Source organism: Pinus tabuliformis, chromosome 5_1 (assembly GCF_031772625.1).
Source record: "Pinus tabuliformis cultivar Carrire ecotype Pingquan chromosome 5_1, CPIR1, whole genome shotgun sequence".
In the NCBI taxonomy this organism is placed as follows: Eukaryota; Viridiplantae; Streptophyta; class Pinopsida; order Pinales; family Pinaceae; genus Pinus; species Pinus tabuliformis.
In genome coordinates this window covers 810,559,855-810,584,144 of record NC_142305.1, presented here as the reverse complement: position 1 = coordinate 810,584,144, position 24,290 = coordinate 810,559,855, and the positions used below count along the sequence as shown (strand labels likewise).

General features: G+C 41.0%; 1 protein-coding gene across 2 annotated transcripts in view; it reads right to left on the bottom strand.

Annotated features, from left to right (window-relative positions):
• LOC149167399 (ATP-dependent Clp protease ATP-binding subunit CLPT1, chloroplastic-like) overlaps positions 1-24,290 on the bottom strand; it is a 251,782-nt gene that overhangs the window by 178,112 nt on the left and 49,380 nt on the right. For both annotated transcript variants that reach the window (XM_089432972.1, XM_089432971.1), the window contains exon 3: positions 276-385. In XM_089432972.1, the coding sequence (XP_089289098.1) occupies positions 276-385 (110 nt within the window). The remainder of the gene's footprint in view (positions 1-275; positions 386-24,290) is intronic.

Below are 24,290 nucleotides of genomic sequence, written 5' to 3'. Positions count from 1 at the left end.
TGTTAGAAACATATAAAAAATTAAAATAAAATAAAAGTATCAGTTCCAAAAGTCAACTGCAGCCCATTTCATATACCTGAATTAAAAACACCTTGAATTCAACGAAGTTGAAAAATCAAATTACATGTACAATCTCAGGGATATCAGAATTATTAGCAGCTTTGCCGAAAAATAATCACAAGAATGACTAAGGTTAATGGATTCACACCAAACTGACAATCACTTTGAATCTCCCAGCAGCTAAATCTACTTGAATAGAACAAGGTATATCAAACCTTCTGCCAAAATGCCCATAAGAAGAGCTTCTGTGCCAGTTTTAGGGTATTTCATCTTGCGCGCTTCTAATTCTGCCATGCTGAAAGATTTTATAGCTCTAGCAGACCATCTGTGCATCAAAAGCAAGGAAATGATTTAGAATATTTGCTAAAGAAATGTTCTTGCAACATATGTCCTCAAGATGGATCATTATAAGTTATAACTGGAGTTGTTGTCACCTTTTTCAAAAGAAAACCCACCATGTAGAGTGTTCCAAACATCAAGGTGTTTCATATAATTGTGAATTCATTCTTCATGTGTTCCAGTAAAAGAATTAATTCATGATGTTTTCCAGCAATCATGCTGTGACTCATAACTCAATAGCATGACCCGATCTCAACCACTACTCCAGCTCACTACTACGTTGCAAAATGAGTTTCTTCAGTATGCAGCACTGACAATTCCTCCAAACTATTTGACATTAATTACTCTAATAATGCAATCCAGCAACAGAATCTTACTAACCAGCCAAATTTTCCAAAGGAACCATTATCAACATACAACATTGCCAGGATTCTCTAATTAAAGCAAAGCAAAAGTCTGCTTAAGAATTTTAGTTTTTGTATTTATTCTTTTTTGGGTTGAAGTAAATACTGATTATAGAAACTTAGAGCTGTCCTTTCGTATGTTTCCTAGCAAGTAATTCTAAACAACATACTAAAGTCTCCTACCAAAATGCCTCTCATGTTCAACCAAATCTCATCAATAATACACCAAATAAATCATCTCACGTGTAGAAACATGATGAGCCTTTCTTATCCAGCCTGAATGATTGACGTGGTATCCTACTTGAGAACTTTAACCTAACATAACCAGCAAAGGAATTCCATAATGTGAGGCATGCAACGCAATATCAATCCAATTTGTGGTCACTTCCCATTGCTCATTAAACTACGATGAACTCACCTCACTTCCCAATTCACAAAAGCTACAGTGAACACTTGTGTCAAAACTAAGCTAAGGTAAACTATATATCAAAATTTTGCCAATTTTGTCAAGCATGGCTTGCCTGGTCGGTGAAAGTGGATAGCTAATGTAGCCCCACCAGGGTTCAAGTCCTGCCAGTGACATGCTAGGGCTTGTGCACAGACTTGTGGATGTGTGCCAATGCATGCAACAAAGGCCGGATGCTGGGGCCAAGTGCAAGTCCTAGGTGACTTGGGTAAAATAGACACCCCCGACTCGCAGTTACTTAGCCGAAGAGAGACTGACTTGACTTGCGCTAATGGACTTGAATTGCGCTAATGGATCCCTCATAATGCTAAATCTAGGCACATTAGCTTTGGTCATGATAAGTGCAAACTTTATCAAAAAATATATATTTTCCAATTTTTCTTTTATTCTATTAATATATTATGTTGGTAGCAAACAATTATAAAATCTTTTTATCTTTAGGCAATCTCTTTTTCCTTGGAGGCTTTGATGTGTCTACCAATCAGGAGTACTAAATGAGGGCAGTCAAATTTTGAGAGGGAGGGTTGTGTTGTTTTTTCTACAATAAACACAATGGAAACCAATTTTCTGATCTAATAATTACTTCTAATGATCTTCAATTAATTTTTCTTATGCCACTGATATCATTATGAAATTATACACAAAAAAATCTAACAGTAATGCAGCGGAAACAATGGAAACAAATAAGATCATAAAGAGACATTCATGCACAATAGAGACAACAAATTTTCTGTGAAACCCATACTTGAGAAACCCAGCAACTTTTCTTCTAGGAGAAATTCTTCTTCAGCAAGATTTACAATAAAATGTCTAAAAATATGTGTGAAAAGCAAGTCCAAACTTTAGTCATTTCCTCCTTTTTCTGCTCCCATGAGTGTCTTCTATATAAGAGAGATGATGAATGAGTGAGACAAATGAAGTGTCACATCATGTGCATATATACAAGTCGAATGGGTGCATACCACAAGAGACATGCCCTTTTATGGTGGGGATAACTTGTTCCTTTTGAGCCTAAGAGTAGTTGAAGAGGAAATTCCTTGAGGATGTGTTATTCCAAGATAGGAATTGTCTTGGACATACCCTGGGAACACCTGGGGGGGTAGGTGCCTTGAGAGACAATGATGATGGTGTCTGTCAGTGACTGGTCTCGCCCACATTGTGCTCTAATCTTGTGGAGAGATAGAGTTGTTAGTCAAGGCCTTGCTATGTGACAATGTTGGTTCGTATGATGCAAAGAGATGGCTTACCAATCCGACTCTTCTTATGAGAATTCTTCAGATTGAGAATGTCCAAGTCAGTGTAACAGGAATCGGCGAGTACTCGCGAGTACTCGCAATTCCAAATCTGATCGCCCGTGAAACGATCCGAGTCGAAACTCTGCGAGTCAACTCGCGTTGACAGAGTTTGACTCGCGGGTCTGTCGATTTTTCCAATTTTGTCGAATTTGCCAAGTCCCGCCAATTTTGGGTTTAGGGTTTTCGCTTGGGTTTATCGGTCCACCGTCGATGCCGCAAAGCTATTCCTAGATTCCATACACCGCAGAGCTATTCCATACACCACAGAGCCGACGCCGCAGAGCCATTCCATACACCGGATTATTGACAATGCATACACCGCAGAGCCGCAGAGGCATTCCGGATTGTTGACATACACCGCAGAGCCGCAGAGGCATTCTGGATTGTTGACATACACCGCAGAGCCACATTCGACGCCGCAGAGCCGGATTGTTGACAACTTGACATACACCTGCGTGAGGTATTCAAAAGCAATGCGGTATTTACTAATTATTATAAGGCAACATTCATTAGCCCAAATCCGATAAATGCCTCTACAGATATTTTGCAAAGATGCAAAATAGTGTTCCAAAATCCAAACAAGGCTAAGGTTTATTAACTTTATTTGAATTTTGATAACAATGGGAGACTCCTGAGTCCTAACTCATGATGAAATCAAATTTTCCTGACTTTATGTCCGATGGGCAAGGAAATTCAAATACCCTAGCACAAATCAGAAAGGACTTTCAAAAGCAATCCGACAAGTTAGTAGCAGGAACAATCTTATCCAATTTAGCTCACTGTAGTAGATGTTCAGTCCAAGAAGTTGTTTGAAAAACAACATTCAAAATTGTAAACTACAGAGACATCACCCTAGGACTTGAAGCCATAATAACTGTGAATGTAACAAATATGGTGATTTAGCAGCAGAAGCTTCAAGCAACCTCAACCAACTTACCTGACTCTGGTAGATGATCTGTTCATAAAGCTGTTGGAAAAACAATGTTCAAGATTATAAACTGCAGAGACATTACCCAAAGAATTGAAACAAAAATAATTCTGAATGTAACAAACATGGTACAAAAGGATTTTATAATAACAGTCAGATTCAAAGAGTTTATGCAAAGCAATTCAAGATGATGCCACAAAGTTACAAACACACTTGGGCAAGCTCAGGAACCTGAATGAGAACTCTACACCTTCTATATCAACCAGATTGTAGCAAGTGCTACTCAATATTAGAATACTGCTCCATAACAGTGATCCTCACTCGCCTTTTGCATAGTCTCTATAATATATATGTTTGCTGACATCTGTCTTCATTTAATTTTTTTGATTTCTAGCATATTTTAAATTTTTGGATCATTTTTAAATTTAATTTTTTATTGTCTTTCACAAGAGCCACAAATTAAATAGAATCCACGACTCCAAATCTTAACAGAAGCCACAAATTAAACACAAGTCCAAAACAACAACAATGCCAAGGGAGAAGGACTTTGCTTGGACTTATTGTGACAAGATTCCCGGAGACCCTAGGCTCCTTTGTAAATTTTGCAAAGTGAAATGTAGTGGAGGCATTTATAGATTCAAGTTCCACCTTGCACAAATACCTGGCCATGATATAGGTCTTTGCAACAAGGTTGATGATAATGTCAAACACCAAGCAACCTTGGCCATTGATATGTTGAGTCAGCATAATGCCAAGAAAGCAAAGCAAAATAGTGAAATAGGAACTCTTGGAGTTGATGGTTTTTCTACCATTACCCCCTTGTCACCTCGCTCTGTTGAATCCTTAATGTCGTTCCCAAGTTTCCCACACATGCCTCCAAGTCCAAGTCAAACTCAAGGCCAAACGAGTCCTTCCTTCAACACTGGAGGTGGAAACATAAACACCTTTTTTGCTCCCCGCACAAAACCCAGTTCCCAACCTACCTTGGATGCCACTGGTTGGAAAAAAAATATCCATAGTCAGGCAAGGAAGGCCATTGCTAACTTTTAGTACTATTTTGACATACCTTTCCACTGTGCCAAAAGTCCTTATTGGCAAGCTATGATTGATGCAGTTGCTATTGCAGGTCCAGGGTTCAAAGCCCCTACATCAGAGAGCCTTAGGACAGATTTGTTGTTAGAGTGTTGAAGATGTCATGCTTGTGCTAGCTGAGTTTCGTTCATCATGAGTAGAAATAGGGTGCACCATCATGAGTGATGGATGGACAGATCAGAGGAATAGAACTTTAATAAATTTCCTTGTATCTTGTCCCGCAGGCATAATGTTTCTCAAATCAATGGATGCTTCAGACAAGGTTAAGACTGCCCAACTTATCTGTGAAATTACGGAGGAAGTCGTTCAAGAAGTGGGAGAAGAACATGTTGTACAAATTGTCACCGATAATGCAGCTAATTATATGGCTGCTGGTAGACTTTTTGAGATTAGGCACCCCACTATTTTTTGGACCTCTTGTGCTGCCCATTGCATAGATTTAATGGTTGAGGACATTGGTAAGCTTCATTGGATACATAAGGTTGTGGAGAAGGCAAAATCCATAACCAAATACCTATACAACCACACAATTGTCCTAAACACGATGAGAAAATACACTGAAGGTAAAGAAATTGTTCGACCTGCAGTGACTAGATTTGCAACAAATTTCATATCTTTGCAATCTGTGGTTGAGCAAAAGATAAATCTAAAGAGGATGTTCTTGGGACCTGAGTGGATGGCATCTAAACATTCCAAGACCCTTGAAGGCATTGAAATTGTTGCACTTGTGTTTAATGATGGTTTCTGGAAAGATGCCGAAGAGATTATTGCTGTGACGGAGTCCCTTGTTAGAGTTCTCAGGTACTTCAAGTCTTTTAACTTTTTCATTTTTTGAATTTCATTTCAAGCTTCTTTTTATTTACAATGTTTCATATTTCTTTAAATTTGAATGCTTGAACTTTCAGGATGGTTGATGGTGACAAACCCGCTATGGGTTACATTTATGAGGCGATGGATCTCGCAAAGGAGGCCATCAAAAGAAGATATGGGGATGATGAGACAAACTTGACAAAGTATATGCCTCTTTGGGACATTATAGATGCACATTGGGATAGGCAATTGTATTCCCCCTTACATGCTGCTGGGTACTTCTTAAACCCACAATATTTTTATGATAAGAGCAAATTTAATGAGGATGGGGAGGTTGGCAGAGGACTTATGACATGCATGGAAAGGTGCTTCCCTGATCCAGAACATCAAAGTCGTGCCTTTTCCCAACTACAAGATTATAGGGCGCCATCTAAATTGTTTGCCTATATCAGTGCTATAAGACAAAGGTCTAAGATGTTGCCAGGTACCCAACTTGAAGGCTTCATCAATTCATTAAATTTGTTTAAACTTTATTTTGTATATTAAATGTTTTATTGAATTTTCTTGTCTTTTTAAGTTTTTACTATTTAGTACTTCTACTCACAAACCCTTACCACTTGCTAGGTCTTTGGTGGCAAAACTTTGATAGTGATACGCCAGATTTGAAGAGATTTGCCATTCGAATCTTAAACCAAGCATGCAGTGCTTCAGGTTGTGAACGCAACACTGAAGCATGTTTGAGAAAATACATTCTAAGAAGCGCAACCGATTGACACAAAAACGCTTGAATGACCTTGTATTTGTCCATCACAATCTACGAGTTCGCAACAAACAAATACTAGGTGAGACTCGAGAGCTTGAATTTGAAGGTTTCATAATCTAGTTCGTACTTTAAAGTTCAAACTTCAAACTTCAAAGTGAAACTTTAATTCACATTTCAATGTCTCATGATAATGACAGGTTTGGATCATTCACCAATCGACCTTGAAGAGATAGATTTGCAAACTACAAATGTGGCAGACTGGGTCCAATTAGAGGAGGCTCCTCTTTTAAGCCTTCATGACTTGGAGAACTTTGAGAGTCAAGCAAGTGAAGGAGTGGAAGGAATCGCTTCTAGTTCTCACTCTTAAGAGTCTTAGACTCTTAGTTGCTGATTTTTTTCTGATTAGTATGCAGTTTTTTGTAAACTTTAGAAGCATATGCTTCTAAGTTCTGGTTCTATGTACTATGTAGTCACTGGTTAGGACTCAGGAGTCAAGACTCAGTGCTTTGGATCATGTTTGGACTCATAACATATATGAGATACTTATTCATTCATGATATTTTGGACATCTATTGATATTATGCATTGTTTGGACGTGCCTTTACCGAATATTAATGAAAAATGTTTTTTTTTTAATTCAATATATGTGTATATTTTTATTTAATGAATTCAACAATTTTTTCCCGATTTTTTCCCGATCCGATTAAAACTCTTTGCTCTTTTGCCTCGCCGATTTATTGCCGATTCTGAGTCTGGTAACATTGGTCCAAGTACCTTGTATCAATTATGAATACCTCCCTAGATAAGAGGGAATGTTGAAATATGTAACAAGGTTTGGTCTTCATAATGACATATGTAATCATGATTTTATATATTTAATGTAAGGAGAAAAATAAATTTATTATTGTTGTTCTTGAGGCATAGGTTTCATGCTCAAGGGAAATTTATTTTTAGATCAAGCACCCATTGAGTGCTTCTATGGCTTGTCATTTAGTCTGCAAGTCAATTAAGTCATTGTCATGTATTGAATACCCATTAGGGCATGTTACATATTGTAAAGAAAACTTCTTTGAGTCAAAAGACCCTCCAAGACCTCGTCAAGGTGCAAAGATCAAGTCGGCCTACACAAATGGACAAGTCGGCCTAAAGGAAGCAATTCGACCTCGTGGAAGACCTATATATAAGGCAAACTTCGACCTCACTTTAGGCACTCAATCTACACACATAAGTTCGATCAAGAGAAGAAAAAAAAGTGTGAAGAAGAAAAGAAGAGCTAGAATTTTGTACTGTTTTTGGGCTATTTCTCTCCACATATGTGAAGGAATTAGGGCACCTATTACAGCAGAAAAAACCGAGTTGCAGAAGTAGACTTAGGGCATCAAGGACACTTTGCAAGCCAAGTTCTCTAGGAGAGGGAATCAACTCAAGCGAAGAGGAGAGGAGGAAGAATATACCATTATTTTCCACACGTGCAAAGGCTAGGGTTTCTGCAAAAGAAACTATTGGAGGTCGAAGTTGCAGAAGAATCTGTTGGGGGGTCAAAGTTGCAGAAGAATTTGTTGGAGATCGAAATTGCAAAAGTTGCTAAGGAATCGCTGGAAGGAAAGCTCGTCAAGAAGGAAAGATTTGACTTGATCTTGGAAGGTCTTGGTAAAGGGTCATAGGTCTTGGAATTCGTCATCTGAAGTTCTATAAGAAGAGAAGAATTCTTGTGGGTTTTCCTCTCAACTGGAGAGGTTTTGGCCCTAGCTGATCTCTTATATCTTGTGTCCTCTTGTTTTATTGTTTGGTAGTTGTTTGATGATAAGAACACAATAATAATCAAGTTGAAGAAGAAACTAATCAAGATAAGTAAAAAGAAATCACAAGCAGTTATCAAAGTAAGAGAAATCACCTAACTTGTTGCCCCTAGATTTCTCAACATGGTAGCAGAGCTAAGGTGACAAGTTAAGGAAAGGCAGCTTGAAGAAGGACCATCAAAAGGAGTATCAAGAAAGGTCAAGGCACCAAATCATCAAGAAGGGATACTCAAGGACATAAGCACAAGAAGATCATCAAGGGAACATCAAGAGCATCAATAATCAAGAAAGACTATTCAAGGATCACACCATCTAGAAGCAACAATAAGAAGAAGACATCAAAACCCTAGCTCATCCAAAGAAGGGTTCTACATTTGAAGCATTCTTGAGAAGCTCATACATTTCTCAATCATCATCTCAAGGACCCTTCCTCCTCTCAAAGAAAGACTACATATTGAAGCATCTTGAAGTCTCTATAACCAAGGGAAGCAAGAAGAATCACTACCATCGTCATCAAGGAATCAAGGTGATCTCCCTCCTCTCGAGTCAAGGATCACTATCAAAGCACACTTGAAGGAAGACATCTCCATCAAGAAGACATATTTTATCATCATCATCAAGAGGCATCAAGTTGAAGATTTCATCATCTAGGAGTATCTTCACTTGACAAGTAAGTATCTTTGTATCTATGTCTAAATCTAAAAAGATTCAAAACGACTTCATCTTGCAAGGAGAGCAAGAAATTGGTTGGATCATCAAACTTTCTTGCATAAAAAAAGAGGACAAATTTGATCGTCATAGAAAATGAAGTCATTAGACATGTTAAGGGTTCAATCAATAAACCTCCAAAGTAAGAAGCTCAAGCTCTAGCTAAGTATATGAAAGCAGAAGTAAAGGCTCAAAGGATTCTTATAGAATCCATCAAGATCCCCTCATACCTTATGTATCAAAGTTGGAGACATCAAAAAAAATCAATGAGAACTTAGTAGAATTGTTCTCTGTAATCACCGTTGGGGAAGTCATATCTCTGAGAACCAAGCTATATAAGATGAAGGTATCAAAAGAAGAAGGGATAGCCACATATTTCATGAGAGTGTCAGAAATAAGAGACCAACTACAAGAGTTTGGAGAAATGATGTCTGATAAAGAAATGACCATCGTAGTGCTCAATGCACTACCTGATGAATGGGGCAACTTTGTATCAAGCATCTATGGAAAGAAGGAAGCCACCACATTCAGTGAACTTTGGTCATTGTGTAAGATTGAAGAAACCAGGTTAAAAGAAAAGAATGATGTGGGACCAAGCGAACAAGTTCAAGCATTTGTTGCCATGGCCAAGAGAAAAGGAAAATTTGGGAAAAAGAAGAAGATCAATATGTCAAAGATCCAATGCTATGGTTGTCATGAATATGGGCACTACAAGATAGCTATCATGGTAGAAAGCATTATAAGTATGATAGGATGCCTCATATTAAGAGAAAGGATCAAACGATTCAAGCAAGAGCTCGTGACATCATTATAGAAGCTTGAAAGGATAGCTGAAGTAGAAGTCTACATGGATGTAGCAGTCATCATAGAAAGGAAGTAGCTCTTGGTAACCTCATTGAAAGCATAAGTAGTACTTATGTGTAGAAGAAAGTCATCTAGCATAGAATTCATCATACATCATCATCATTAGAAAGGAGCATTTGCAGAATGAGGATAATCAAGATCCTCCATTGGAATCTTCATTAGAAGGTTCACCCTAACTTGGAAGAAGCAAGTGTCTCACTAATCATTCCACCTTGTGTGGGATCCTTTGTTAAGAAGAATGATGGTATGGTGACAAAAGAGTGCAACAAGGAAAGGTAGTTGTCGAAGGAAGTCTAGATGATCAAAAGGAGAAAAGAGGTATGCATGTATCTGATGGATTAAGTCATGTCATCATATAGTTGAGGATAGCATGGGTGAATGCTCTACCTCATGAGCATGATCAAAGAAAAGGGATCTCTTCCTTTGGAAAAAGTTGCATGAAGGCATGGTTCACATATTGACAAAATAAAATCAACATAATATGTCCTCATATAGAATATGAGGTAGTTGACAAAGATAAAGGAACCATGGATGAAAGTTCCTCGAGAGCAATATGTGAAGAAAGAAGAGATCGTGAATGATGCAACTATGATCACGCAAGGAAAAGGAAATCAACATCCATTGACTAGAAGAATTGATCATGACATCAAAGAAGAAGACCCTGATAAGGTATGTAAAGAAAGGAGACCCTTGACATGTGAAGTCTTGGAGATGTGTTTATGAATGTGCAGGATGTTGATGTTGCAAGACGCAGATGTCATGATGAAAGGCCATCACTAAAGGTAACTTTGATTTGATGTTCATTTTTTATATTTGAACAACATCTGGATAGGTTGATACAAGGTTCTCGAGAGAGAGTTGTAGATACAACTAGCACTCATGTGGGTGGATGGAATATCCTAAAGGAAACATGACTCGGTAGAGCTAGCAGTATGAAGAAAAACCAGATGTGGACTAGAAGATCACTTTCTGACATTGTTTTAAAAAATGGTCGGGTCGGAACCGACTTGGCCGAGTTGGTCCGAGCCAGGCCTCAAAACAATGACTCGGCCAAGTATTCAGTTCGGCCGGCCTAGTTAATACCGAGCCCGCTCTAACTCGGCCAAGTTAGTGACAGCGGCCCGTTGAAACCGAACAACATATTTTTTTTTTTAAATCTTTTTTTGTGGACTCCAAACCAGTTTTAATATTGCCTATTTGGTCTTTGGGGTCCATTCCCCTCTTCCAAACCCTATTTAACCCACTCAACCCCTCTCATTCTCTCACAGCCATCTCATGCATTTGAGTGAGAATTTCAGTGAGAGTTTGTGAGGAGTTGTTGAGTTTGTTTTTGGAGCAGCAGTGAGGAGTCTTGGGCAAGCATTGTAGCTGAAGTGAGGAGCTTCTTGGGCAACCATTTGGAGCAACATTAAAGAGTTGGTTTCTTGGAGCAAGCTTGAGGAGGCAATTTGTGCCTGGAGGTATTTTTTTTCACTTGTAAAAATCTGTTTTTGCTTATTAAATTTTATGTGCAAATCTAGAAATCCTAAAGAGTGTTTTTTGTGAAATAAATAAACATTGAATCAATGTTTTTTTTTTGTTTTCATTTTCAGATTGTTTGCTTTCATTTCCAAGTCAAAAAATGGCACCTAGAGTGAAAGATGTTGCTTAGGCATATGTTGAAATGGTTGAAAGTCAAATGAATTGCAAATTTTGCCATAGGAAAATTAAGGAAGGTCCTGGGGGCATTAATACGCTGAAACAACACTTGGCGGGGATTAGAGGCCAAATTACTCCATGTACCTCACCAGAAATTGGGGAGATTAGGAAGAAATTGTTATCCAGCTTTGAGAAGTTTAAAGAAGATAAAGCTAGGCAAAAAGAGTTAGAGGCTGAAATTGGGAGGAAGAGGAATATAGAAAAAATGATGGCTACCAACCCCCATTTTGATTTTGAGGTTTCTTCCTCTATCCCTTGTACTGATGCATCCAACCCCTTCCGATATGTTCCTCCCTCTTTTGAGTCTATTCAAGAAAAGGGAAAGGGTAGAATGAAAAAGGGTGATATGAATATCAAAAGTTATTTCACTCCCTCCTCTCCATCAGATGCACATGGTCCTCAAACAAGTAAAAGTCAAATGCAGCCCACTTTAAATGACCATTGGAAGAAAGAATTGAGGAAGACTGCTTGTGATTACATAGCTAGATGGTGGTATGATGCTGATATCCCCTTCAATGCTTCTCGTTCACCATATTATGAGCCTATGTTTGATGCCATACATGCTTCTGGAAAAGGCTTCAAAGGCCCTACTATGCATGAGCTAAGGCGGTATCATTTGCAGAAAGAAATTTTATCCATTAATGACTATTTGAAATATTTCAAGGACTCATGGGCAAGAACAGGATGTACCATCATGTCACATAGATGGATTGATCAAAGAAACCATACCATCATAAACTTTCTTATCTTTTTCCCACAGGGAACCATGTTTCTAAAATCAGTTGATGCATTTGATAAGGTAAAAGATGGGCAATTGTTGTTTCATCTATTGGATGAGGTTGTTGAGAAGGTGGGGGTGGCTAATGTTGTTCAAGTCATCACAGATAATGCCTCTAACTATGTTCTTGCTAGCAAACTGTTAGAGGAAAAACACAAGACCATCTTTTGGACCCCATGTGCTGCACATTGCATAGACCTCATGCTTGAGGATATTGGAAAATTAGATTGGGTCAAAAACACTGTAGATCATGCCAAAAGCATAACAAAATTTATCTACAATCATTCATGGATTTTGAGCCTCATGAGGAAACACACAAGGGGCAGGGATATTATTAGGCCTGCCATCACTAGATTTGCTACTCATTTTTTGACATTGCAATCTATGCTTTCACAACATAGAAACTTGCAAAAGATTTTTTCCAGTGAAGAATGGAATCTAAGCCAATGGTCTCACAAACTGGAAGGCAAAGAATTGAAAAAGAAAGTTAATGAAGAAATATTTTGGAGAAAGGCAGCAGAGATTGTGAAGCTCCCTGAGCCACTAGTTAAGGTGTTGCGGTTGGTGGATGGGGAAAGATTGGCTACGGGATTCATTTATGAGGCTATGGATCAAGCAAAGGAGCAACTAAAGAGGGCATACAAGGATAAAGTGGCTAAGTATGGGCCCATTTGGGCAATCATTGATGAAAGATGGAACAATCAACTCCATCGCCTTGTACATGCAGCTGAGTATTTTTTGAACCCACGGTATCATTATAAAGCTAAGGCGACAGGAGCTTTGAGGGGGGAGGTTAGAGATGGACTGATTGACTGCATTGATCGCATGATCCCATTGGAGTGTGATCAGTTGGAGATACACCGACAGGTCACAACCTTCACCAATGCCTCAGGTACCTTTGGGAAGAACCTAGCAAAGATTGCAAGAGAAGCAAATGAGCCAGGTAAACAAAAATTTCAATTTTCCCATTCTTAATAGTTTTTTTGTTAAATCGTTTATAATTTGAAAGTTGGATATAATTTGTAATTTTGTTGAGCTAACTCATTACACTCCTATGTTTTTTGCAGCACAATGGTGGAAGGCTTTTGGTAGCCATTGTCCTGAATTGCAGAAGTTTGCAATTCGTATTTTGAGTCAAACTGGCAATGCTACTAGGTGTTAGCGCAATTGTTCCATCTTTGAGAGGATTCACACAAAGAAGAGAAACCGTTTGGATCAAAAACGGTTAAATGATTTAGTCTATGTCCAATACAACCTCCGGCTCAGACGTAACCGATTGCTAAACAAAAGACCTGATTCAGATCCCATTGTGTTGCAAGCAGTGTTTTAAAAAACAGCCGGCTCGGAACCGACTTGGCCGAGTTGGTCCAAGCCAGCCTTAGATTTTGTGACCCGGCCATTGAACCGGTTCAGCCGGCCGAGTTGTTACACAACTCGGCCGGCTTGGTATTTACCCGGTCGGCTCGGCCAAGTCCTTATCAACCCGGCCGGGTTACGTACAGCGGCCAGTGAACCCAAACAAAAGGCTTTTTTTTATTTTTTTATTTTCGAGGACTCCCCAGGCTTCCCTATCTGACTCATGGGTTTCCCTATCTGACTCTAATTCCTAGTATTGATATGCTATTCATGGTAATGTTAAATTCTTAAAGTAAAAGTGACATTCTCCTTAATCTTCATTTTCATCCTTGTACTTAAATTTTTAATATTACCATGAAATGACTCAGGATGTTTGAGAGTTGTTCCGGCCTCATTGGATTTCATATGGAGAAAGTAGAATTTTAGATTTCATTCAAAATCTAGTAGACTTATCAGTTTTTCAGGATTTCAAGATTGGGGGATTGCAATGTTTCCATTGAATTTTGTCATGTATTAGGGTATGGAACTCGTATTTAATCAAGAGCACCAATCCCTCTATGTATCTTGATGTTAGTGACATTGGTTGTCGAACTCCTCCGAGATTCGCTCCCAAATCGGGAGCTTCTGAAAATGTCGCTCCCACTCCCGTTTTGGCTCTCGCTACCCGCTTTCGCTCCTGCTCCCAAGTAACACTGAGCCAGATGATGTTGTCAACTCTAGCAGTAGCCAGTAGTACTGGTCACAGACTTTTGTTGTAGAGGCCATTTCTAGCCTCCTTGGTTATGTGTTTTTGTTTTGATCTCTATATCATCATCGTGTATGTATTGGACAGTGCACTGGGTGCCGTTTTGATATAATGGATATATTCATAAGCCTACCTTGATCATATGTTGTCTTCTATCTATATTCTAATGCTGTGTGTTTGGAAACATTAATGAAAATCTTTAAAATTATGTGTTTTTATAAAAAATAAATATTTAATGTATTTTTTACAATGACCGAGTCATTGAAATCGAGCCGGCCGAGTCGATATCGAGTCGGAGTCGACGCTCGGCCGGGTCGGAGTTTTAAAACATTGGTTGGAAGACATTGATCCAACATCAGATTGGGTAGTGGAGAGTCATCCAACAGAGTTTGCTTCTGATGAGGATATGGATTATGAATTACAGACAATAGCATCACTCGAACAGAATGTTCAGTTGAATGCAGATCCTAATCCACTTGTACCAGCCTCAGCCTCACAGCCAGCAAGTCCTCCAGTTGCAGACGCTTCCTCTGCTCAGTCACGACAGAAGTGCATATCTCGTCTATCTCAGCTTGCATCTGTTGCACAACCTACTAGTGCTACCACTTCTACAGTTGCAGTTGGAGATGATGATGAGGAGGAGCCATGGGGCCCCCTGTTTGACTCTAATGATGATCCAGAGATTGATCCACATGATCTTGGCTCCTCTGGCAGTAGCCAGTAGTACTCGTCAAGACTCACGACTCATAGTTTACTTTTGTTGTAGAGGCCATTTCTAGCCTCCTTGGTTATGTGTTTTTGTTTTGATCTCTATATCATGAATCCATGATTCATGATCATGTATGTATTGGACAGTGCACAGGGTGCCATTTTGATATAATGGATATATTCATGAGCCTACTTTGATCATATGTTGTCTTCTATCTATATTCTAATGCTGTGTTTTTGGAAACATGAAGGAAAATCTTTAAAATTATGTTTTTTTATAAAAAAAATAAATATTTAATGTATTTTTTACAACGATCGAGTCATTGAAATCAAGTCGGCCGAGTCGATACCGAGTCGGAGTCGGAGTCGAAGTCGACCCTTGGCCGAGTCGAGTCGGAGTCGGAGTTTTAAAACATTGCTTTCTGATAGACATGACTGTTGGTTCGATCCTATGGTTTGAAAGTGGTGCATGGTCGATGCCCTACAAAGAAGAAATAGAAGATGAAGGCTACGTAATTGATCCGGATTTAAACAGGAACGCAACAAATTACAGAGATAACCATATACACAAAGATGCAGCGGAAATAATACTTCATTTCATTAATGGAAAATACTGAAATATGCTTACAAATAGAAATGGAAATAAACTAGCTAGGGCGATGGTAGCTTATCTCTGAGAAGAGATGTGATGGCTACATGCCTCTGAACTGTGTTACAATGAGGCTCGAAGGCCTATTTATTGTTGAGAAACAATGGAAAACCCTTAACATTCCAAAACCTAACCCTAGGAGATGAAACGCCAAACTGTGGGCCCCGTTTGGGGGTAAATTGGTACATCAACTTCCCGGGGTCGTAACTTTGGCATATGATCTCCGTTTGACGCGTACAATAGCTCGTTAGAAAGATCTATCCGAGTACTACCACTTTGGGAGGCAACATCGGTCCATGGACCCATGTTGCCCCATATTCCCAAAAAAACGTCGTTTAGGGCCTCAAAACGGCTCCGGAAGTTCAGGACCCGAAAAACTGCTAAAAATAGTAAATTGTGCTACAATTAAGGAAACTGAAAATGCTGAGAAAGACAATGGTGGGGGTCCAGGTGGACTTGGCAGGTGGCCACCAATATCCACCTGGATCATTCCTCCCCCCTTAGGAAGCAATGGTCCCCATTGTGTTGAGCTCCTCCATGAGATGAGGAAACTTCTGCTGAACTTGTTCCCTGGTGAGCCACTTGCCCTGCTGAAGGAGTTGGCCTGCTTTGACAACTCGATACAGTTGGATATTCTGTTGGCGAGTGTTCTTGATCTGTGTGTCCATGATCCGATCAGTTGCAGCTTGTTCCATGCAATCTGGATTTAATTCTGTGGGTTTGAGCTGTTCTGCAATGTCGGATGTGTCTAGCAATGGTGGAAAGTATGGCCGAAGGCGGTCCACATTGAACACTGGGTGCAGGCCAAGGAATGGGGGAATGCTGAGCTCAAATGCATTGTCTCCCATAGCCTTAGTAATGGTGTAAGGACCATATCGGAGTGGTCTCAATTTCCGATAGGCTCCAGTAAGGCGTTCCTTTTGCAAATGCAACCAGACTTTGTCGCCCACCTGAAACTTGTGTGGCACCCGATGTTGATCATGTCGCTGCTTGTACTTGGCATTTGATTTCTCAAGGATGTCATGGACCTGCTGGCGAATATGTTGGATGCGCTCAATGAAGCTGGTGGCCTTATCTGTTTCGGACTGGACATGAGCTGAATTCATGTGAGTAGCTGCAAGTGGCATGGCCACATCAATGGGGCATAGTGGCTGGAATCCCAAACCCACCTGAAAAGGGCTATGGCCAGTGGAGCTGTGAAGAGCTCGGTTGTAGCTGTGCTGAACGTAGGGGAGGCTCTCGTCCCATGTGCGAGGATGCTTTGAGTTATACATGCGCAGAATGTGCACAATCATCCTATTGACAACCTCTGTCTGGCCATCAGTTTGAGGATGGAAGGCTGTGGACTTCGTGAGTTTGGTGTCCAGCATTGACCAGAGACTGGACCAAAAGGTGTTGAGAAATCGACTGTCCCGATCTGAGATGATAGACTGTGGGATCCCAAAGTGCACCCACACTCGTTCAAAGAAGAGTTTAGCAGTGGCTTCTGCTGTGATATTCTTCTTGCAGGCCATCATAATGGCCATCTTTGAGAACCTGTCGACGACCACAAAAACACAGTCATTTCCATGCTTAGTGGAAGGAAGGCCTGACATGTAATCCATGGAGATGGATTCCCAAGGTCGACTAGGGGTAGGCAACGGGGTATAGAGGCCTTGCTTCTTAATGGTCGGTTTGGCAATGGCACAGGCAGTACATGATCGGATGTACTTCCCAACATCCTGTCGAAGATTCAGCCAATAGAAATAGTTTTGCAGTACTGCCACTGTTTTCTCGACCCCGAAATGCCCAGCAGCCCGACTGTAGTGTGCTTCCCAAATCATCTTGGCACGCTCGCTTGAAGGAACACAAAGGTGACCGAGGTGGCATAATAGGGCATCCTGGAGGTGAAAATCTGCAACCTGCCGACCCTCCAAGAGTGTCTGGTATGTGTGGCCGAATTCTGGGTCGCTTTTGTAGAGAAGTGGCCAATCAGAAGTCTCGTGCCCGCAAGAGTTGAGCACGGTGGTTAGCGCCATGATCGGTGGTCGACTGAGGCAATCTGCAACATTATTGGTGCTGCCCTTTTTATACTTGATATTCAAGTGAAACTGTTGCAGGTATGTAGACCACTTCTGATGGCGATCATTCTGCAATTTCCCTTGGGTCTGTATGAACTGCAGAGGTCGGTGGTCTGTGTGGATGACCGTTTCCTTCCCCAAAATGTAATGCTTCCATTGTCGGCAGGCTTGTACAATGGAATACATCTCTTTATCATAAGTGGGGTACTTCCGGACTGTGTCTGAAAGTGTTTCACTGTGATATGCCACTGGATGTCCATGTTGAGTAAGGACTGCCCCAATAGCATAGTCAGAGGCATCTGTCTCGACCTCAAATGGTTGTTGTAAATCTGGTAACGCGAGCACTGGTGCCGTGCAGAGGCGATCCTTCAACTCCCTGAATGCCTTCTGTTGAGATTCAGACCAAAAGAATTTTGCTTTCGCCCCGCCCTTGGTGACTTGACTCAAGGGCCAAGAAATATGAGAAAATCCCAACACAAACCTGAAGTAGAAGTTGGCAAGACCTAGAAAGCTGCGGAGCTCTGTTAGAGTGGTTGGAGAGGGCCAATCCCGAATGACTTGGACCTTGGCTGGATCGACATGCACCCCCTGTTCATCAATGATGTATCCCAGATACTGAACCTCGGTCATGCCAAAAGTGCATTTCTCCAAATTGGCACATAGCTTGTGTTGCCGCAGTGTTTGGAGAACCTGTCGGATGTGGTGGAGGTGCTCTTCCCAACTCTGGCTGAAGATCAGAATGTCATCCAAGTATACTACTACAAAGGAGTTGGTGAATGGCCGCAAGATGTCATCCATTAGCCTCATAAAGGTTGCAGGAGCATTCGTCAATCCGAAAGGCATGACCAACCATTCGAATAGGCCCTCCTTGGATTTGAAGGCAGTCTTCCACACATCTGAGGGTTCAATTGGTACCTGGTGATATCCTGACTTCAGATCGATCTTGCTGAAATATTTCGCCCCCTTTAGTTGGTCTAGGAGGTCATCAATCCACGGGATCGGGTACCTATTACGGACAGTGATCTTGTTCAGCGCCCGATAGTCAATACAGAGTCTCCACGTCCCATCCTTCTTCTGTACCAACACTATCGGGCTCCCACAGGGCGAAGAACTCGGACGGATGTGACCTTTCTGCAGGAGCTCCTGAATCTGCCTCTTGATTTCATTGTTCTCCATAACAGAGCGTCGATAAATTGGTCCATTGGGTAGCGGCGCACCTGGGGTCAGATCGATGGAGTGCTTGACTTGACAGTGCAGAGGAACCCCTGCCGGGGAGGTGAAGATGTCTTCGTACTCCTCCACAATCTTATCCATCTGTAGCTGCCGTGCAGAGGGGCCCCGTTTGGAGGCCGCGGCCACTATCTTCTTCTTCCCTTGAGGGCGTATCATCAGGAAAACAAATTTCCTGGTTTTGGAAATGATCTTACTGCATTGTTTTGCAGTAATCAAAGAGATGGCGGCAGGTGGTGCTACCTCTGGTATCCTGAACAACTTATTTCCCAATGTAATAATAACAGCACGGGGCCTTGATTCATACACAGCATGTCGCTTCCACAAGTATGGTTGTCCTAGTAATACATCACAAACTTCAAGGGGAGCAATGTCACACAATACCTCATCCGTGAAGGGCTTGATGTTGTATGGAAGGCGACACTGCTGGCTCACGCGAAGATCTCGCCCTTGGTGAAGCCACCCAATGGTGTATGGTTGTGGATGTGCTGTGGTCGGTAAGCCCAACCGCTTCACGACCTCTGCCGAAATGAGGTTCTTTTGACTCCCGCTATCGACAATGAACTGTATCGGGGAGCCCTTTACCCACATCTGGGAGTGGAAGAGACGCTCCTCCTCCTCTGGATCTTCGGGTTCATTTTTCTGGATCTTTGCGGTAGCAACAGTGGCGCTGGGATCCGCATCAATGATCTGCTTCCCTTTTTCATACCCCTTATCGGGTTCTGACTCAGAGTCGGAACATGCATCTGATTCTGAAACCTTTAGCTCAACCACCAGTGACTGCTTGGCCCGACACTCACTTGTGTTGTGAGTGGAGCTCTTATGGAACTCGCACCATTTTCCAGTGTCCTTTCTCGGCTTCGCGGCGTTGCTCTTTGCTTGTAGCTTCGGCTGGTTGTCTTGGGCTGTCCCGCCTTGGCTTTGTCCTTTGTTCTGTGGTTTAGGGGCACCTTTCCCCTGCTTTGGATTCGCAGATCCAAAGTCTCGCTTCTTTTGTTTAAACTTCTGCTCGACCTTGACGGCATACCGGTATGCTGCGCCGAGCGAGGGGATGTTCAGGAACTGTATTTCTTCCTGGATGTACTTGTGCAGGCAGCCACGATATTTGAGTATCAAATGTTGCTCCGAATCCTTGATACCCAACTTTGTGCGAAGGGTATGGAAAAGATTGGTGAACTCCGGCACGTCTTGGTCCCTTCCCTGCCGCAGCGTGGTCCACTTTATGTTTTCATCTTCATAGCTTCCGACAGGGTAGTACTGCTCCTTGATGGCATCTCGGAACGAATCCCAGGTGGGTGCGGCTGAAAATAGTGAGCCAGTACTTTCATCCTTCTGCTCGCAGTAGGTTTCCCACCAGTCCTTGACGTGGGGGGCTGCTTTGAGAAGAGCAAAAACAATCTTTTCCCGACTCGAAAATTCATGAACAGAAAAATAACCCTCTAGCAGATTTAACCATTTATCTACGGCATCGGCGTCTATCTGACCCTCGAATATGGGGATTTCAAAATTAACTTGTACCTTAAAGGGTGTGGCGTTTCCAGAGGAGCTGCTGGAAGCCGATGCGCCGCTTCTGGGTAGCCGCTGAAGGATCTGCGCAAAGCTGTCCATCATCGCGTTCCGTTGTCGCTCGAGCGCTTCTTCGAGCAAGATTTTGATGGGATCTCCTGCCCCCTCGTCTTTCTTCTCGTCCGCCATGGGAGGCCGTCGGGATTTGCGAGGCTGGTCTTGCAAAGGTTCAACCAGTTCAAGCCCTAACTCCTTATATCCCGACCTTGTTGGGGACATGCAAAGAAAAACAGAGAAAAAGCAGACCGCTCTGATACCACTGATCCGGATTTAAACAGGAACGCAACAAATTACAGAGATAACCATATACACAAAGATGCAGCGGAAATAATACTTCATTTCATTAATGGAAAATACTGAAATATGCTTACAAATAGAAATGGAAATAAACTAGCTAGGGCGATGGTAGCTTATCTCTGAGAAGAGATGTGATGGCTACATGCCTCTGAACTGTGTTACAATGAGGCTCGAAGGCCTATTTATTGTTGAGAAACAATGGAAAACCCTTAACATTCCAAAACCTAACCCTAGGAGATGAAACGCCAAACTGTGGGCCCCGTTTGGGGGTAAATTGGTACATCAACTTCCCGGGGTCGTAACTTTGGCATATGATTTTCGTTTGACGCGTACAATAGCTCGTTAGAAAGATCTATCCGAGTACTACCACTTTGGGAGGCAACATTGATCCATGTTGCCCCATATTCCCAAAAAAACGTCGTTTAGGGCCTCAAAACGGCTCCGGAAGTTCAGGACCCGAAAAACTGCTAAAAATAGTAAACTGTGCTACAATTAAGGAAACTGAAAATGCTGAGAAAGACAATGGTGGGGGTCCAGGTGGACTTGGCAGGTGGCCACCAATATCCACCTGGATCAGTAATGATGAAGATGAAATTCATGACATCAAAAGGAGGAGCTCTACAAGCAGTTGATAGTACCATGATCACCACCAATGAGTTAAGAGTTGTTGTTGGTAACAAGTCTCTGGATAAGAGGGAGCTTGGCCAAGTCCCAAAATAAGAGAGAGCTTTGGCAAGTCCCTAGACAAGAGGGAGCTTGGGTACATTCCTTTTATAGAAATGGGTATATCTTCCCCAGTTGAGAGGGAGAGATAGACACATCATTCTTGTCTTCACTTCATGAATAAACAATAGAGGATTGGGTAAGCATTTGGCATCCGATACTCTTTGAGGATGAGGTAGGGCATCCAAGATAAGAATAGTCGAAGAGGAAATTCCTTGAGGATGTGTTATTCCAAGATAGAAATTGTCCTAGAAGGACATACCCTGTGAACACCCGAGTGTGGTATGTGCCTTGAGAAACAATGGTGATGATCTCTATCAGTGAATGGTCTCGCCAGCATCGTGCTCTGATCTTATGGAGAGATAGAGTTGTTAGTCAAGGCCTTGCTATGTGACAATGTTGGTTCGTATGATGCAAAGAGATGGCTTACCAGTCTGACTCTTCTTATGAGAATTCTTCAAATTGAGAATGTTCAAGTTAATAAAGAAGCATTTCTATCTATTTCTATCTTGTTATTTCTTGGGTTTATTTGTGTTCTCATATATTTACAGATCAGATCTATAACAAGTGGTATCAGAGTTATAACAAGTTGTATCAGAGCTATATTATACCTAGGGGGGATAATATGGGGTACAAAGGGAGGTACCCAAGGGAATAATGTAATAATGGGATGGGCCATAGTAATAAATAAGGTGGTTAACCCGTATCATGCAAGGGACCACAAGTAGTTAGTAATAATGTAATGGGCCCATGGTATTAGATAGATGGTATTGAGGGAACCATGGTAATAACCCATGGTATTGTATGTATGAGGCCTATATAGAAGCTAAAGACTCCCCATTGGGAGATGTCAAGGATTATTGTATGAATAGGCATATGGCTTGTGGAGTGTTCTCCTTCCTTAAGGAGTGAATGTATGGTGTTTCTCTACCTTAAGGGTTGAATCAATAAAGAAGCATTTCTATCTATTTTTATTTTGTTATTCATGGGTTTATTTCTATTATATTATATTTTCAGATCAAATAGATAACAAGTGGTATTAGAGCACTTTCTTGAGCAAAAGTGGAGAATTTTTATCTTTTTTTGTATGAACTTTCTGGGGCGGCGAGTTTGTAGATCAGATCTGTACATTTTGGGGCAAAATCTGCAAAATCTAATTGCAGATCTGGATTCTTTGTGGAAAAATACCCAATTTCAAAAAAAAAATCGGTCAATCGGAGTCCGGAAGAAGGAGATATCGCTGATCTAAAAATCGGTGGTGTTGCATACATTTTTCGGGGCGGCAAGTTTGCAGATCAGATCTGTATGATTTGGGGCAAAATCTACAAAATCTAAATGCAGATCTGGCTTTTTGGTGAAAAAATACTCAGTTTGAAAAAAAATTGGCCAAATCGGAGTCTGGATGAAGGAGATCTCGCTGATTTAAAAATGAGTGCTGTTGCAGACATTTTTTGGGGCAACGAGTTTGCGGCGCAGATCTGTACGTTCTGGTGCAAAATCTGCAAAATCTAATTGCAGATCTGGATTATTTGTGAAAAAATACCCAATTTCAAAACAAAACAAAAAATCAATCAAATCGGAGTTCGGATGAGGGAGATATCGCTGATTTAAAATCAGCTATTTTTTTAGCAAATTTTTGTGACGGCGGGACAGTTGCAGCGCGAATAGGAAATTCCAGTTCCTAGATCGGGATTTCTACCACATGAGAAGATGCAGAATGGTTGTTCCATTTCCAAAAACAATTCATAATAGGGATTCTGAGAGATATTGACGGAATTGTGGCCATTTCAAATTTTCATCAAGTAAGCGAATTTTTCTCAAAACCCTCTTCATCGCGGTTCTATGTTTTACAGGGAAAGATAATGGTCCTACTATTGAAGAATACATAAAAGCAAAAAAGTCATTATGGGCACATCATTGGAGATTTTTTGTAGTGGGTAATTTTCAAAATGAGGCGGCCACATGGTGGGGATTACTTAACCAAAAGAAGTGTTCCAACTTGCCCGATGAAGAATTTGAAAAATTACTTTTAAACAGATGGTCTCGTGCCAGAAAACAAGATAATGAGAAACATGTGGGGTTATTTCCTACTAGTATCTCTTTATTGCAGGTTCATGGATTGATTCAAAAGAAGAAGATCATTGTGTCTATAAATCCTAGCTGCAAACATAATTTTATCAATGTCAATTTGGCAAAAAAAATTGCAAGTGCCAGCAAAATACATTGAAAACACACAGGTTAATGATGAGGATGTGCAAGTTTATAAAGATTTGAAGCCTTCGATGGATAAGTACGTGTTGCATTGTGATTTTTACACTTCAGATATGGATAACATGGATGTTGTTTTAGGATATCCTTGGATGGAATCTGTGGGTACTGTCAATATTAATGTGCAGAAAAAATTCTTGAAGATCTGGTATAAAAAGAAGAAAATTACATTGCAGGATATTTTCATTAAGCCACAAACAGAGAATAAGGAGGCAGTAGCACAAAGCTCTAATGAAACTTACACATCAAATGATGAGCCTTTGATGATCGACAATCAAACACAAACAGAGGTTGAAGTAGAAAAGGTTACAGGTGTTGATACATCAGATGAGGGCTCAGTGGTTGAAGTAATATTGGAAGATAAGCAACAAAAGACGCCAAAACATGTACCAGCTACCAATCAGGCTCCATTAGATGGTGAATTAAAGCAAAAGACACCGTGGGTTAACACTTCAACATATCACCACCCACATCACCCCGCAAGAAAACAACCAACAAGATGGCAACGAATTAGCCACAAGGACAACAACCCCTGCATGACAAATAGAGAGGAGCAAAGATCCACTTACTACACATCAACACAGAAGAGCTGCCAAGATCAACTTCCATCTCAAGCAAGCGAGGCACCAGCGAGATCGAGAGTTCAACTTTCTCTTGGATGGCTAGATGCACGTGCATGGTACC